Source organism: Rhincodon typus, chromosome 9 (genome assembly GCF_021869965.1).
Source record: "Rhincodon typus isolate 14 chromosome 9, sRhiTyp1.1, whole genome shotgun sequence".
Classification (NCBI taxonomy): Eukaryota; Metazoa; Chordata; class Chondrichthyes; order Orectolobiformes; family Rhincodontidae; genus Rhincodon; species Rhincodon typus.
In genome coordinates, this window is record NC_063340.1 from 16,221,614 (window position 1) to 16,239,058 (window position 17,445).

The window sequence follows — 17,445 nt, forward strand, 5'->3', positions numbered from 1 at the left end:
GGGAGAACAGATTGTCAAGGGGCATAAAGAGATTGGGAAGACTGAAACCATTAGCTGGAGGAAATTTCTGCTCATCCTGTATTGCACCATCTGATGATTTAATCAGAGATAGTGTATGTGTAGAGAGGCAGTAATGAGGTACAGCTGAATGGCATTGGTGTACATGTGGAAATTGGTGCTGCTTTTCCTTTTCCAATTTAAAACAACTCAAGGTAAACTGTCGACAATCCCCAAATATTTAAACTTTGAACTTGTATGTTTAATTCTTCAAGATATCTCAACACATCACCCTCATGTAAAACAATGATACCCATTTTTACTTCCCTTCTATTGTAAGCCAGTTGATGACCTTTAACAATTATCTTCCAACAGAGATAACAAGGTGTGGAGCTGGAGGAACACAGCAGGCCAGGCAGTATCAGAGGAGCAGGAAAGCTGACATTTCCGTTTCGGGACCCTTCTTCAGAAATTGGGGAGGGGAAGGGGTTCTGAAATAAATGGGCCGGGGGGGGGGGGTCAGTGATAGCAGGTGGATAGTGGAGCAGATAGGTGGGAGAGAAGACGGACAGGTCAAGGAGGCGGGGATTAAGCTAGTAAAGGTGAGTGTAGGTAGGAAGTGGGGGTGAGGGTTGGTCAGTGAGGTGGGAGGAGCGGATAGGTGGGAGAGAAGATGGACAGGTCAAGGAGGCGGGGATGGGGGGGGTTGCTGGTCTTGGGATGAGGTCGGGGGTGGGGAGATTTTGAAGCTAGTGAAGTCCACTGGCTTCCTCCAGTGTCACAATGATGCCACCCGGAAACTGGAGGAACAGCACCTCATATTCCACCTTGGAAGCCTGCAATCCAAATGGTCTCAATGTGGACTTCACTCGCTTCAAAATCTCCCCAACCCCGACCTCATCCCAAGACCAGCACCCCCCTCTCATCCCCGCCTCCTTGACCTGTCCGTCTTCTCTCCCACCTCACTGACCAATCCCCACCTACACTCACCTTTACTAGCTTCATCCTCGCCTCTTTGACCTGTCCATCATCTTTCCCACCTATCTGCTCCACCACCTACCTGCTATCACTGCGCTCCCCCCCATTTATTTCAGAGCCCCCTTCCCCTCCCCCATTTCTGAATAAGCGTCGCGACCCGAAACGTCAGCTTTCCTGCTCCTCTGATGCTGCCTGGCCTGCTGTGTTCCTCCAGCCCCACACCTTGTTATCTCAGACTCCAGCATCGGCAGTTCCTATTATCTGAGTGAATTATCTTCCCGCATCGCCTGTTATAGACATACATTCATAGGAATTACAGTGATTGTAATGCATTCAGCCAGCTGGACCTCTAGAATAGGAGTTCTCCGATTGGCGCTGTTAATCTGGTCCAATCAGAGAGCACTGGCTGACATATAAACAGGGTGAAACAAAACAGAAATTGCTGAAAAAGCTCAGCAGGTCTCACAGCATCTGTGGAGAGTAAGGAGAGTTACGTTTCAGGTCCAGTGACCCTTCTTCCAAACTTCAGTTCTGTTTATGTTTCTGATTTCCAGCATCCACAATGCTTTTGGTTTTTTGTTTAGTTTATGAGAAGGGTAAGTGTCAGACATACTAACACTCTAGTGCCTGACTCTCTACGAGGCAGTGTTTTAGTTAAGAACTGCTCATATGTAAATAAAGGGTGACTTGGTGATGGGATACCAGCCTCTGAGGAGTTGTTTCAGGAGCAGAAGTAGGCCATCAAGTCCCTCCAGTCCAGTCCAGTCCAACATTTAATTAGGATAAGACTAATCCTATTCTTAGGATCAGCAATCTGCCTTTGATCTGCATTACACCATGAACAAAAAATAAATTACATTCTGTTTTTACTTTTTTCAATTAACCTATTGCTGTTTGCTTTTTGGGAGAAGAGCTCCAGGTTTCCATTACCCGTTCTGTGAAGGAATGCTTCTTTATATCAACCCTGAATAACCTAGTTCTAACGTTAAGGTTACGCCACCAGTTTTGGCATTTTCTTCCACAGGGAATAAGATAGATGCAAAGAAACAATCAAACCCTTTGATTATCTTAAATATCAATAAAGTTGCTCCTTAGTCTTTTATACTTGAGCAAATACAAACCTAATCTACACAATCCATCCTTATAACTTAAGCCTTTCGGTCCTGACACAATTCTGGTGAATTTGTGATAACCCCCTGCAAAGTCAATACTTTCTTCTGTGATGTGGATGGAATCTCTGATTAGACCCTATTATGGACTTCTGAGTTTGATACAACTATAACACAACTTCTATTCCTTTGTAGCACAGCCACCATGAGATAAAGGTCAACATTTCATTACTTCATTAACATTTTTGAACTTGCATCTTGCAAATTTACTTACACTAAGATTGAATGATTTAAGTAGTTGGAGACCTAACTTATTCTGGCCTGCCACAGTTAACTTTTCACCATTTAGAGAATATTCTGACTCTATCTTTCTTGAGTCTGAAGTAGATAACATCAAACATTCCCATAATGAACTTTTAATCTCCCAGTTTTGTCCACTCACCTAATCCATCACTGTCTCTTCAGTGCAACATAAGGATCCTGATACACTAATCCACTTACCTACAAACCCTTCCTTGCCAACAAGCTTCAGTGCCAACTTGTCAGCTAGAACTGAAGAACTACCATGTGCAATGTTCGCAAAAGGTCCAGCGTGCACAAATACAGGGGTTCCCTTCCGGTGCGTGAGAGGAAAAAAGGAGACAGGTGTTAAAAATCAAGAGTCACATACAGTATCACCATTAACAACCATCTACAATGAAAAAGATTTCAAATTTTCTTTCGAACTCTAAAGCAGAGTAAACTAGGGGCAACAAATCCCACCAATATTCTCTTTAAAGATGTATAACCCATAACAATCTGGAATGTAGCACATACCCCAATAAATAGGCCCAGCACAATAAAAAAAACTAGAGGGAACACTGACACCAGCCCTTGTTATTCCATACAAAATGCATGATTTGTCATAGACAATTAGAATTACAACTTGAGTGGAATCCAAAATTGTTGTACAGTTTGTTATAAATATCAAACAAACCTGAAAGGAAACTTCTTTAATTACATTTGATAACAATTTACATTCGGCTGGTGTAAGGACCATACCTTGATATTTTATTTTTGATTGTGGACTAAAACAAGAAAATAACTACTTTAAAGACAAGGATCATAGAGGGATTGCTGCACTTTTCGGAAAACAAGTAATCTGGCACTGTATTGTTGGGGCTTGGTATTTAAAAGGGAGCTTAGTGTTTAAATGAGTGGAGTAATATGGCAACAGTTCATAGTTGCTTACTTCTGCTGGAGTATATTTACTTTTAATAAGGAGTAAACTTTGTTAGATGTAGAAACATGGCCTATTCTTTGTCAGATAAATTTGGGAATTCTGCAGCTTTTTAAAATCATTTGTAATGACTCTGGGAATAGCGAGGCTTGATATCCAGCACACTACCCCATTGAAGTGTATCACTGGCTCCTATAGAACACACAATTGTCTTACTAAGCTGAGAATGCTATCAAATGAGCAATAGCTACTATTGGTGTAGAAATGAACCTTGGAGTTCAGTTTTGCACTTTTATTGTTGTGTTAACTTAAACTGTTACTTTTAATGATTGGTGAATTTGTATCCCTAGAACCCTTTGCATTTCTATGCTATTTAGAGTTTTAATTATTTGAGGAGTGGCAGCCTCCTTATTCCTCTCACCAAAATACAGCAGCTGACAGTAAGTTAAATATCAAGTTGATTTTATCTGGATGACTGATAAGCAGGACAGAAGTATAAAAGTCATTCTGGATCGGAACTAAGATGGATTTATGTCACGTGGTAGACTTAGGATGAGCATAAAAACATAACTGAAACTGTTGCACCATCTGTGACTGAGGACAAAATAAACCAATGGGAACTGAGTTGCTGTGTCCAGTCCGCCCATCATGCATCCGAACTGAAAACATACTTTGAAAATCAAATTTCAATCCGATTCTTACCCATGGTACAAACACAGCATTTGATTCAGTTGAGGAAACAAGTGGGAGGCATTTGGCTGAATTGACATTTGCCAGTGATGCTTGTTTGTAAATCTTCACACTCTTCCTTTGGAGAATAAAATGAATTTGTGGAAGGATTCACAGACTGATCACTAATCTACATTGTGAACTTTCTTTCGATGGCTTTAACCTGCTTTAGGCCAGTCTGTAGGGTGTTCCATCCTACACACTGACAGGGTTTTATTGATTTCCACAACTAATTCATAAAGCACCTTCAACGTAGTAAAGTGTACCAAGGAGTTTCATGGGGCTGTAATCTGACATGAGTCACATGAGGAGATGTCTCAATAGATGATCAAAGCAACGGTCAAAGAGGTACATTTCAAGGGAGTGTCTGAAAGAAGGGTGTAGAGAGGAATTTGTTTAGGGAGAAAATCCTTGATTTGAGAGTTGGGACAGTTGAAGGCACCTTCACCAACTGAAAGGTATGGAAATTTGAATTGGACAAGGGACCGAATTAGAGGAATGCAGAGATTTTGGACACGTCATGGGCCTTGGTAGGTCTTCAGAAGGCCACAAAGATAAGAAGGAACCTCCTTTACACCTTTGCTATCCACATTTGTTGAAAAAGAAAACTGGAGTACAAATAGACAAAATTTCTCCCATGAAATTATATGCTAATTAGCTCGTTCATAAACTCTCATTCACCTTCGTTGAAGGCTAAAGACTGAATTTTTGTAACATTCTTTTAAAATGACATTTATTTTTGCATAGGTCCACATAATTACTTCACATATAAAAATAATAAATGACTTCAACTTCAAAAAGAACTGCCTTGGAACTTGTTTTACATCTGCAACCCTTAACAGGCCCCTCAAGCACCATCTGTGAAAACACGAGCCATCCTTTCACTAGAGAAAGTACCATAATGAAAAATTCTCAGCCTCAAAGCGTGAAAATAAAAAACAGAACAGGACAGAGACAAAATAGGAGGCTTCAGGATCCAGTAAGAGATAGAAGCTGCTAAAATCCATTTGCTAAATATCTACAATTGGTGTACATTCAAAGCCCTTTCCTTTTGCCAGTCCACCAGATCCTCACAGGCTGACCTAGACTCCAGGCCGTGGATAGGCCTGGGTGCCTGCCTGGAGGGCTGAGCACCCCAAACTTCTTTATGGAGATAACACCTTAGACTTAAAGATTTGGACGTTTTCTTACCTTTTGGCTTTTTCTTTTTCCCTGCTTTTTTCAAAAATTCTAGTTTCGTAACCAACATTGAGCCAGAGAATGGCAACTCTGTGCACTTTTCACAGTACTCATGTCTTCCTATACTAGAGTACATGTGACAATAAAATCTAATTCTAATTCTAACTAAAGGCAGATTTTTGTTGTGTATGGAACAAAGATGAATAAGTAGACTTGAGGCACAGAATGACCATGGCCTGACTAAGCAGCAGAGTGGTCTCAAGGGGAGTAATGGTCTAACCATGTACCTACATATATCTTATTAGCTGTTAACCATTGCTCAAACTAAGAAGCCTTAGCTTGGAGTCAGAAGGCCAAAATTCAAACTTACACCTGGATATTCACAATGTAACTTGGATTCAAATTATTAGTGCAGTGGTCAGTACTGCACCGCCTTTTAAGCAAGATGGTAAGCTGCCTGTCCTTTCTTAGGGGGACAGAAAAGTTCCAATGACATTAGTCAAGAACAATAGTATATTTCTCCCAGAGTCCAGGCCAAAATTTATCCCTCAGCCAACATAACTATAAACCAGATTATCTGATCATTATCTTATTTCTGTTTGCAAGACCATGCTGTGCACAAACTGGCTGCCGAGTCCTGTATTAGAATAGTGATATCACTTCATATTTGGTTATTGGCCAGTTATGCCCCTAGGGTAAGCTGGAGGTCAAGAAAGACATCATCTAAATGCAGATTGATTCTTTTCCTAACTAACCAGGGAGGCCCTCCTGGGATTAGGTCTGTGAGTTCCAAGTGTTCTTACCTCTAGAGTTTGCATCAAGGTTGGCTTGAGAGCATCTTTCATCAGAACAGCTAGTGCACCACTCACGCCCTACACAGAAAGAGCAGAGAAATTACTTATTAAAAAAAAACAAGTGTAGTATTCAAATAGGCATAAGCAGATATATTAACAATGTTGTGTTTCATGGCATTCTCAGACATTGACTAATTATGCAACAAACAGGTTCAAATTCTGCATTTACAGTTTTAGAATTTGAATTCAGTCTACAAAATTAAAAAACTGAAAATGGAGTCAATTATCAGAAATACTACCATGAAACTATCTGAATTATGTAAAAACTCTATTTGTTCACCTTAAGAATGATGAAATCTGCATCCTTATCCAGTCAGGCCATTATGGGGATTCCAGTCTCACACCAACACAACCAACTCTTGCACTGCCATTTACCTAGCTTAACCTATCTAAATGAAAATCTGCAGTTAGATTCTTCTGCTTTCTGCTTCTTCCTAAGTGGAAAAGACTGAACAACAATGCAGAACTCCATAAGCCCAGGGGCAAACAAATAATTGACTTGCTATATCCATAGAAACAGGCTCCTGAATTGTGGTGAATCCTCCCATCTAGCCACAGACAACCCTGCAAAGCCAGTCATTGCTGAGCCAGTAGACCACAGGTTCCAGTCCACCTCCAGAAACTTCCGTATTCAATGCAGAGATACAGTCCAGTGCAATACACAGGAAGGTCTACACTGTCAGCGGCAACATTTATTTTAAAGGGATGACATTACGGTCCTGTCTGCTATTCTTTCCTTTGTGAACTAGGGGGTCACAGTTTAACAATACAGGATAGGCCATTTAGGACTGAGATGATGAGAAATTTCTTCACCAGGAGAGTGGTGAGCTGATGGAATTCTTGCCAAAGAAAGCAGTTGAGACCAAAACATAGAATGTTTTCAAGGGAGAGTTAGCTATTGTTTGAAGGGCTGATTGGCCTACTCTGCCCCCATTATCTATGTTTGTATGAAATAGTGCCATGGGATCTTTTAACACACCTGAACAGGCAGACAGAAATGGAGACTGAGTCAAACGAGACATAGAACAGTTGACAAAAGGTTGAGGGAACGTTAAGGCACTGCGTTAGAAACTGAACAGTCAGAGAGGGATAAAAGGGAATTCCAGAGTTTAGGGCCGAGACAGCCAGACACAGAACCACCAATAGTGAATAGTTAAAAATTAGGGACGTGCAAGAGGCCAGAGTTAACAGAATTCAGGAATCTTGAACGGCTCAGGCAATTAGAGGTAGAGAAGTTGCATTCTATAATAGACTTTTTCTTCCCCCCACCAACATTTGGGTAAACAAGCAATCTCTCAACAGAGGTACAAAGCCCCAAGCTTTGGGAGTCTACAAAGAAATAAAAATAGATGAGATTCCGAAAGTATAAATCTTTAGACAGACTTCAGTATTGCCACTGTGATTATTTCCCAATGGTGTTTCACTTTATTTTAAAATTGAGAAAAATACTGAATTTAAGTAAACGCGAAAAGTTGCCACTAAAAACCTATACTGCTGGGCTGGAACTGCTCTGTATTTAAAGAATCACAGTCGTTTACCTTTTTCATTATTTGGAGCAAAAACAGCAAGTTCATTACAATTTCAGAGGCAATAGTTGTTAAAGAAAATATATTTAACATATAAAATATTTCAGAGAAGACAACTTTTTTAGTTTCAGATTGGCTCAGTTGTAGAAAATGTCAGAGATAGGGGTTTAACTATCACTCCAGACTGCAGTGCTAATCTAGGCTGGAAATGCCAAAGGAGTACAACACTATCAATCAGAGGTGCCAACTTTTGGATGAAATGTTAAACGGAGACCCTCTGCTTGGTTGAGGCAGATGTGAAAGATCCCTTGGCACTATATTAAAGATGATACGGAGAATGCTCCTTGCTGTGCTGACCAATATTTATCCCTTAAAATAACACTACTCAAACAAATGATCTGCTCATTGTTGCTTTGCTGTATACTGGAGCTTGCTAGGCAAACTGACTCACATTTCCGACATCTGAATAACTACATCTCAAGAATATTAGCTGTAAAGCGATTGGAGTTTTCCCATGTTTACAAAAAGGTGCTATGTAAATACAAGTCCCCGTTTCTTTCTTCCACCAGATCCAGAAACAGTTCCTTCAGAAATGACCTCTTTCTGATAACAATTACAAAGCTAAATTTTGTATTCTGGCAATATCACCTCCCTTGACCATCATCAAATGTCTAGATATTACGTATAAATGACAACCCCATTGGTACCCACCAGATCTTCTGCAGTAACTGGTTGTCCTTTCCGGTCATTGGCCACCACAATATTACCGAGTCGAGTCTTCATGTCAGCCAGGCTGGTGGTCAAGGCAAGGATTGCCATGATTTCACTGGCAACAGCAATGTCAAACTGAGCCTTCATGAGGAGAAAGACACGTTAGAACAACTAAAGACCACAGCAGCTACTGTAAAGCAGAGGAATCAAAGAGGATCAGTTAGACTGGCTTTATTTTGCTTGTCTGAGGCTATTCTTGCTCATTTTTCACTTGTAGACATAACAACAATCAATCAATCTGCTGAATACAGGAGAGGGAGAGAAATCCATGGCAAGACGGTGTAGTCAGGGAACAACTCACTGAGTCTAAAGCCACATATTCAGTCCTCATTTCGTTTTGTATTTATATTACCAGGATAAAGTCCCAAACTGTAAATTGCTCTAATACAACCTCTTTAATGTTGCAGTGGTGCCCTACCTCTGAGCCAAAAGGTCCAGGCTCAAGTCCCACCTGCCCCAGAGGGATATCTTCCCTCTGGGGCATGTCCTAATCCATGATTCAATTAGATCATGCTTGATCAGTAATTTAACTTCATTTACCCCCATGACTCTATTATCACCTAATATCAGATCACAGAGGAAACGTACACAGACAAAAAAAACTATGAACTACAATTTGTTTAGTGTTGTCAAAGCTGCAACACAAGGAGATCAAGGGAAAGTTTTATAAAGGGGATACAAGATTATGGCAGATTTATGCAAGTAGACCAAGAAAAGCTGTTGCCATTTGCTTATTGTACAAAGAGGTAAGGGACACGGATTTAATGCTTTGACCAAGAAATGCAGGGGGGTTAAGCGATATCAAAAGGAAATTGGTTGCTTGAGGGAAATAAAGTAGCAGGACAGTGGGTATAAAGCAGGGATTCATGGGAATAATAATACATACACTAATCGAAAATACACTAATAATGGTCTACAGACAGTCAGTGTAGACATAATAGACCAAATGATTCCTGTGCTGCAGCGACTCTTGATTTGAGGACAGTGAAAGCCATTCCCCAATCAGATTGGCTGCCCTCATTTATCCATGTGTTGTCTGATCTTCATTCAGTTACAGCACCATGAAGAGATCCATTTAATCTAATCACTGTCCATGTCATGAGGAAAGCTTGGATCAGATATCCACTTTGCACCTAAACCAGTTCTGTACTCCAAATAGAAGAGACTGTGAAATAAGCTATGAACAAACATTAGCTTTGAATTCCTGCTTTATACCCACTGTCCTGACACTTTATCCTCAAGCAACCACCCCATTTCCTTTTGATATCACTTAATCCCCCAATCCCGGCATTTCTTGGTCAAAGCATTAAATCAGTGTCCCTTACCTCTGTGCAAGGAGCTAATGGCAACAGTTTTTCTTGATCTACTTGTATAATAAACCTGCCATAATCGTGTCCATGGGGCAGCTGGATTGAAACCATATCACAGCATTTTGCAGTGCAGGAGACCATTTGGACCATAATGCCCATGCCAGCTCCTTGAAAGAATTGTCCAATTATTCCAACTCACATTCCTCTCTCTCCACAGATGTGCAAATTTTACCCTGATGTTGGGCTTTCTTTTTCCACCCACTGCTCTGTAACATCCTAATAAAAATTTAATTTGTGACCAGTTGGTGGCAGCATTCGTTGCAAATTGTGCAGATTGTTAGGAATTCTGCCAATCCTTACTCAGATAGTCATATAGCATGGAAACAGGTCCTTCAGCCTACAATATCTATGCCAACCAACAAACAACAAAGTACATTAATCCCATTGACTGCACTTTGTACATAGTCTATGCCCAGGAATGATTTTAATTTTTTTTGTGTGCCTGAAATAACACATTTTATCAAAAGTTTTATAAAAACACAAATAATCACTGACTATCTTGCAGTGTTCCTGTTCTTGCCAACTCTGATAGTGCACAGCAGTAAATGACAGCCAGCTCAACTTTAGGTGCAGCTGCATGGCAGAGAACTGGATAACATCAGTGGACGCTCAGCCAGTGAAGATGGCCTTTTACCAACAGGATTCAGAGTGGGTAGACTTCAGAGCCTGAAGTTTGGATCAGGTACATAATTGGAGAAAGTCCACCTGGTATATAACCTTGGTCAGGGCATTTGCATGGGCAACCCGAGAGTGTCAGAAGCAGCTGAAATGGTGCCAGCTGGATGTCTCACAGCCTTACCAGCTCATACCATCCACTGCCCTAATTATCCAATGTTTCCAGCAAATACAAAGATATTTTAAGTTTCACAACTCAAAGTTAGTGTAGCGCCTCATGATTTTACTTAATGGTGTGCAAAAAAAAGGCTCATACCTCACGAGCAAATCCTTTCTCCGTACTCGACTGCCCTATTGTCATTTTCCGCAAGAAACGATCATTTGTATCAAGCACTGAAAGAAAATGTAAATTATAAAAATAACTTAAGGTAACAGAACCAGGTAAAGAGTGAGTGCAATAGGTTTGAATGAAAGTGTGGGTTGAGGGAAAACGTCAAGTGCACGAGCAGAGGTGGGGAGGGCAAGGGGCAAGCGGCAAGCAAACAGGGCTGGGAGAGCGAGCGAACTAACTTGGCGGGGGCGAATTGGTGGTGAGTGGGGCTGAGCGAATGGCTGGGGGACAGGTAAGGATGGGAGGGCGGAACAAGGGGGGCAGGTATGCAGCTAAGTGAGAGGGAGGGCAAGTGGGTGGCGGGAAGAGAGGACTTAGAGTGGGGCTGATGGGAGAAAGGGACCAAGGGAAGTGGAGCAAGAGCACATAAGACAGTGCACGAGGGGGAAGAGATCGGGGGGGGGGGGGGGAAAGAGAGGGGGAAGGGGTCGGAGGGGTGGAAAGAGAGAAGTAAGGCCACCCAAGAGATGATCAAGCTGGGCAGTGTACAGTACAGTACACGACTGCTGTCTCAGATAAATGTCCCATGACACTTGTTTGAGGAAGTGGTGTTCTTTCCAGGTCATAGCAAGTACTTATTCCTCTGCCAGCATCACTAAGTACGTGATCTAATCATTGGCAAATTGCTGGTTGTAGGACCTATCTCTGTACAAATTGGCTGTCACATTTCCTATGTTTGAGTAGTGATTCCACTGCAGCACCCGTCAAATAGTTTGGAAAATTTCATTGTCTAATTGCAGGATTTTACTCCCATTCATACAGTCGAAGGCCGAGATATATTGGAATAATAGTTACTCAGCATTTCCAATCACCGACCTGACAGATTCTTTGATTTTAAAACTAGTAAATAATTTCACACGATGTGATAATTCTGTAGACCCCCAAATAGTCAGCAGGAAACGGAGAAGCAAATTTGCAAGGAGATCTCAGTTATCTGGGAGAACAACAACACTCAAGAAGCTTGACACTATCAGGGACAAAGCTGCCCACTGAACTGGCACAAGCATCCACTCCCTCTACCACTGATGCTCAGTAGCAGCAGGGTGTATTATCTGCAAGATGCACTGCAGAAATTCAAAGATCCACAGAAAGCACCTTGCAAACCCATCATGAAGGACAAGGGCAGCAGATATATCGAAACACCAACACCTTCAAGTTCCCCTCCAAACCACTCACCATCCTGACTTTGAAATAACACACCGTTCTTTGACTGTTGCTCGGTCAAAATCCTGGAATTCCCTCCCTAATGACATTGTGGGTCAACCACAGTACGTGGACTGCAGCGGCTGAAGGAGGCTGCTCACCACCATCTTCTCAAGGGCAACTAGGGATGGGCAATAAATGGCCAGCCAGCAACACCCACATCCCACAAGTGAATTTAAAAAAAAAAGGTGGTTATGGAAGGGGATTTTAGCTTTCCAAACATAGACTGGGACTGCCATAGTGTTAAGGGCTTGGATGGACAGGAATTTGTTAAGTGTGTCTAAGAAAACTTCCTGATTCAATGTGTGAATATACCTACTAGAGAAGGCGCAAAACTTGACCTACTGTTGGGAAATAAGGCAGGACGGGTGACTAAGGTGTCAGTGGGGGACCACTTTGGGGCCATTGACCATAACACTTAGTTTTAAAATACTAATGGAGAAGGATAGACTGGATCTAAAAGTTAAAGTTCTAAATTGGAGGAAGGACCTATTCTTACAGTATACAGCAAGATCTTTCAAAAGTTGACTGGGGGTGGATGTTCGCAGGTAAAGGGATGGCTGGAAAATGGGAGGCCTTCATAAATGAGATAACAAGAGTTCAAAGGCAGTGTGTTCCTATTAAGGTGAACAGCAAGGCTGGTAGGTATGGGGAATGCTGATGACAACAGAAATTAGGGTTCTGGTCAAGAAAAAGAAGGAAGCATATGTCAGGTATAGATAGCAGGGATCAAGTGAATCCCTAGAAGAGTACAAAGACAGTAGGAGTATACTTAAGCGGGAAGTCAGGAGGGCAAGAAGTGGACATGAGATAACCCTGTTTGCCAAAGCTAAAGATAATCCAAAAGGATTCTACAAATGCATTAAGGACAAAAGGGTAACGAGGGAGAGAACAGGCCACATTAAGGATCAGCAAGGCTGCCTATGTGTGGAACTGCAGGAAATGAGGATATACTAAACAATTATTTTGCATCAGTGTTTACTGTGGAGAAGGATATGAAGATATAGAACATGGGGAAATAGTGACATCTTGAAAAATGTCCATATTACAGAGATGGTGGTGCCCGATGGCTTAAAATGCATAAAGATGGATAAATCCCCAGACCTGATCAGATATACCTTCGAGCTCTATGGGAAGCTAGCGAAGTGATTGCTGGAGCCCCTATCAAATATCTGCATCATCGATAGCCACAGGTAAGGTGCCGGAAGACTGGAGGTTGGCTAACGTGGTGCCACTATTTAAGAAAGGTGGTAAGGAAAAGCCAGGGAACCACAGACTGGCGAGCCTGATGTTGGTGGCGAGAATCCTGAGGGACAGGATTTACATGTATTTGGGAAGGCTGTGACTGATTAGGGATGGTCAACATGGGTTTGTGCGTGGGAAATCGTGCCTCACTAACTTGAATTTTTGAAGAAATAACGAAGAGGATTCAGGAGGGCAGAGCAGTGGACATGATCTATGTGGACTTCAGTAAGGTATATGATAAGGTTCCTCATGGTAGACTGGTTAGCAAGGTTAGATCACAAGGAATACAGAGAACTAGCCACGTGGATACAGAACTGGCTCGAAGGCAGGAGACAGAGGGTGGTGGTAGAGGGTTGCTTTTCACACTAGATGCCTGTGACCACAAGGATTAGCGCTGGGCCCACTGCTTTTCGTCATTTATATAAATGTTTTGGATGGGAACGTAGGAGGCCTTGATTAGTAAGTTTGCAGATGACACCAAAATTGGACAGCCAAGAAGGTTACCCCAGAGTACAACTAGACCTTGATCCGATGGGCCGAGGAGTGGTAGATGGCATTTAATTTCGATAAATGTGAGGTGCAGCATTTTGGAACGGCAAATCAGGGCAGGATTATACACTTAATGGTAAGGTCCTGGGGAGTGTTGCTGGACAGAGACCTTGGGGTTCAGGTACATAGTTCCTTGAAAGTGGAGTCACAAGTAAATAGGATAGTGAAGGCGGCATCTACCAACACTGCGTGAAATTCTGGTCTCCCTGCTATAGGAAGGATGTTGTGAAACTTGAAAGGGCTCCGAATAAGATTTACAAGGATGCTGGCCAGGGATATACGGTTTGAGCTATAGGGAGAGGCTGAATAGGCTGGAGCTATTTTCTCTGGAGTGTCAGAGGCTGAAGGGTGACCTTACTGAGGTTTATAATATCATGAGGGGCATGATAGGGTAAACAGACAAGGTCTTTTCCCTGGGGTGGGGGATTCCAAAACTAGAGGGCATAAGTTTAAGGTGAGAAGGGAAAGATTTAAAAGGCACCTAAGGGGCAATGTTTTCATGCAGAGGTTGGTGTGTGTATGGAATGAGCTGCCAGAGGAAGTGGGAGAGGCTAGTACAATTACAACATGAAAAAGTTATCTGGATGGATACATGAATAGGAAGGGTTTAGAAGGATATAGGCCAAATGCTGGCAAATGGGACTAGATTAGTTTAGGATTTCTGGTTGGCATGGACGAGTTGGACCAAAAGGTCTGTTTCCATGCTGTACATCTCCACGGCTCTATGTTCCCTCCAATTACTTTGCCCGTCCCGGATTAAACAAAAATTTTACGCTGGCTTTTTAAATACCTCTCACCTCGTTGCCAGGTAATTGTAGATGGATCAATGTCCAAACGAACAAATTTTGAGATTTCTTCTGGGGTCAGTTGGCGGGGGTCCTTTTTCTGGATCCCCAATCGCTGCATTGGAAAAGACAAATATTGTGAAACACAGCCGATTGCTATAGATCTGTGCCTACCACGTGTAAGCATTTCTTCTGTACACAAAACCCATTTGACTAGGACAGAAATTCAAACAAAGTAAGCAATCAGACAGTAGACATTATAACTAAATCAATTCAGCTCCAGTCAAAGAAAATGGAACAGATTAATGTATTTAACAAAAGATGTTTGAACTAATATTACAAGTTAAAATATAATTTCTTATTAGGTCAAGGTGTGGGCTAAGTCATATCTGATGGGCTGTACAACACAAGCCTAGAATACATTAACACAACAGGAACACAAGCACAATGCAATCCATCAAGCCGCCTCTGCAATTTAAATATGATCTATATCTTAAAACTTGATTTGATTTGATTTATTTATTGTCACGTGTATCTAAATACAGTGAAAAGCTTTGTTTATTGTTCACAAAAAAAAATTAAAACAGAGGCATATAGGTTACGCTGCACACAGCATGCGCTAGGCAAGATCAAAATTAGCAAAATCTGCATTATTTGAAGTGAGAGAGAGAGGCCATTCATCAATCTAATAACGGCCAGAAAGCAGCTCTTCCTGAACCTTCAGGGGTGTGTGTTCAAGCTTCTGTATCTTCTGCCTGATGGAAGAGGTTGTAGGAGAGCATTACCAGGGTGCAGTGGGTCTTTGATGATGTTGGCAGCCTTTCCGTGGCAACGAGCTGTGTAAATGGAGTCCATGGATGGAAGGTTGGCTTTTGTGATGGTCCGGGCTGTGCAAACAACCTTCAGTAGTTTCTTACAGTCCTGAGCAGAGTAGCTGCCATACCACACCATTATGCAGCCGGACAGTACGCTTTCAGTGGTGCATCTGTAGAAGTTGGCGAGGGTCCTTACGAACATGCCAAATTTCCTGAGCCGCCTGAGGAAGAGGCGGCATTGTTGTGCCTTCTTGACTGTTGCATCTATGCGGGATGTCCAGACAGTTTGTCAGTTATCGTCACTCCTAGGAACTTGACGCTCTCCATCCTCTCGACCTCAGCTCTGTTGATATAGATGAGGGAGTGTTCTCTTTTTTTCTTAAGAGAATGATCAGCTCTTTAGCTTTGCCGACATTGAGAGAGAGGATGTTCATTGTACCATGTCTCCAAGCCCTCCCTCTCTCTTCTGTAGTCTGACTTGTTGATGTTAGATATTCATCCTACCACAGTGATGTAGTCAGCAAACTTGCATCAGAATTTGGCAACACAGTCATGGTGTTCAGGGAGTACAGTAAGGGACAGAGGACGCATCTTGGGGGGCTCCAGTATTGAGCGTTATCGAGGAGGAGGTGCAGTTATCCATCTTCACTGATTACAGCCTGTGGGTCAGAAAGCTGAGGATGCAGGTGCATAGGGCAGAGCCGAGACCAAGGTCTCTGAGTCTTGAGATCAGTCTGGAGAGAATAATGGTGTTGAAGGCGGAGCTGTAGTTGATTTTTAGGAGTCTGATGTAGGAGTCCTTGTTATCCAGATGTTCCAGGGATGAGTGCAGGGCTAAGGAAGTGGTGTCTGCTGTGAATCTGTTACATTGGTAAGCGAATTGTAGGGGATCAAGGCAGACTGGGAGACTACAGGTGATGTGGGCCATGACCAGCCTCTCAAAGCACTTAATAATTATATAGAGGTCAGAGCCAGTAGGCGATGGTCTTTAAGGCACATTACATGACCAAAACGACCTATTTATTCATCTTGCTTCCAGATACTATAACATGCATATCTAACAGGAATCCTTCAAATTTTCAAGTGATAACATTCAACAGCTTTTTGGAGAAAGCATTCCTTGAAGGACACTGGTTTCTAACAGTACCCCTGTAAAGGTTGTACACCCCACTGTTCTGGACTCCCATGGGATGAATCAACCTCCCTACCTACCTCAGCAGCTGTTTTGGTCATTTGAAATACCATTAAATCACTTTTAGAGTTCCTATGCTCTAGGGAATACCAACTCATACTCTGCGTGCTGCCATCATTATCCTTCGAGCCCACATTACCATTGTGCTGGAAAAACTCAGCAGGTCTGGCAGCATCTGAGGAGAGAAATCAGAGTTAACGCTTCAGATCCAGTGACCTTTCCTCAGAACTGATGGTAGCGTGGAAAATGTTGGTTTTTGCGCAGAAGATAGAGGTAAGGAGTAAACAATAGGTGGACTGAAAACAACAAATGCTGGAGATCACAACGGGTCAGGCAGCATCCACATGAAAACAGCAGAACAATGGTGTGTCTAACTGCCAGACTTGAAAGAACAGACAGGCCCACTGGGGTTGGGGGAAAGGGGAGAGAGGTCATGATGACAGGGAATGTAACAAGTAAAGCGAAAAGAAAGGGAAAGCATGGGAGTCGATTCACAATGTGAAGATGTTGAACTCAATATTAAGTCCAATCAGTTGTAACTTAATCTGAGCTATCAACATCCTTTCACCCCTAGCAGTCCAACCAACCACCCCCATCTACAGCATAAATGCTGCGCCTTCCACACTTCACTTCAACTCTGATGAAGAGTCATCCAGACTCGAAATGTTAGCTTGTTCTCTCTCTCCATGGATGCTGCCTGGCCCATTGCGATCTCCAGCATTTGTTGTTTTCAGTACAGATTCAGTACGTCTGCAGTAATTTGCTCCTAAACAATTGGTAATGGTCTGCTATTACACACAACCCACTGTCAACCACAAATAGTCCCCATTAGTAGCTCAAAAGATTGTAAGAACTGCCGATGCTGGAGTCTGAGATAACAAGGTGTGGAGCTGGAGGAACACAGCAGGCCAGGCAGCA

General features: G+C 42.3%; 1 protein-coding gene across 1 annotated transcript in view; it reads right to left on the reverse strand.

Moving 5' to 3' along the window:
• Positions 1-17,445, reverse strand: part of mthfd1l (methylenetetrahydrofolate dehydrogenase (NADP+ dependent) 1 like) — a 146,398-nt gene that overhangs the window by 84,369 nt on the left and 44,584 nt on the right. The window contains exons 16-20 of the mRNA XM_048601418.1: positions 14,533-14,635; positions 10,664-10,740; positions 8,303-8,443; positions 6,015-6,083; positions 2,586-2,697 (exon numbers count right to left, since the gene is read on the reverse strand). Coding sequence (XP_048457375.1) covers positions 2,586-2,697; positions 6,015-6,083; positions 8,303-8,443; positions 10,664-10,740; positions 14,533-14,635 — 502 coding nt within the window. The remainder of the gene's footprint in view (positions 1-2,585; positions 2,698-6,014; positions 6,084-8,302; positions 8,444-10,663; positions 10,741-14,532; positions 14,636-17,445) is intronic.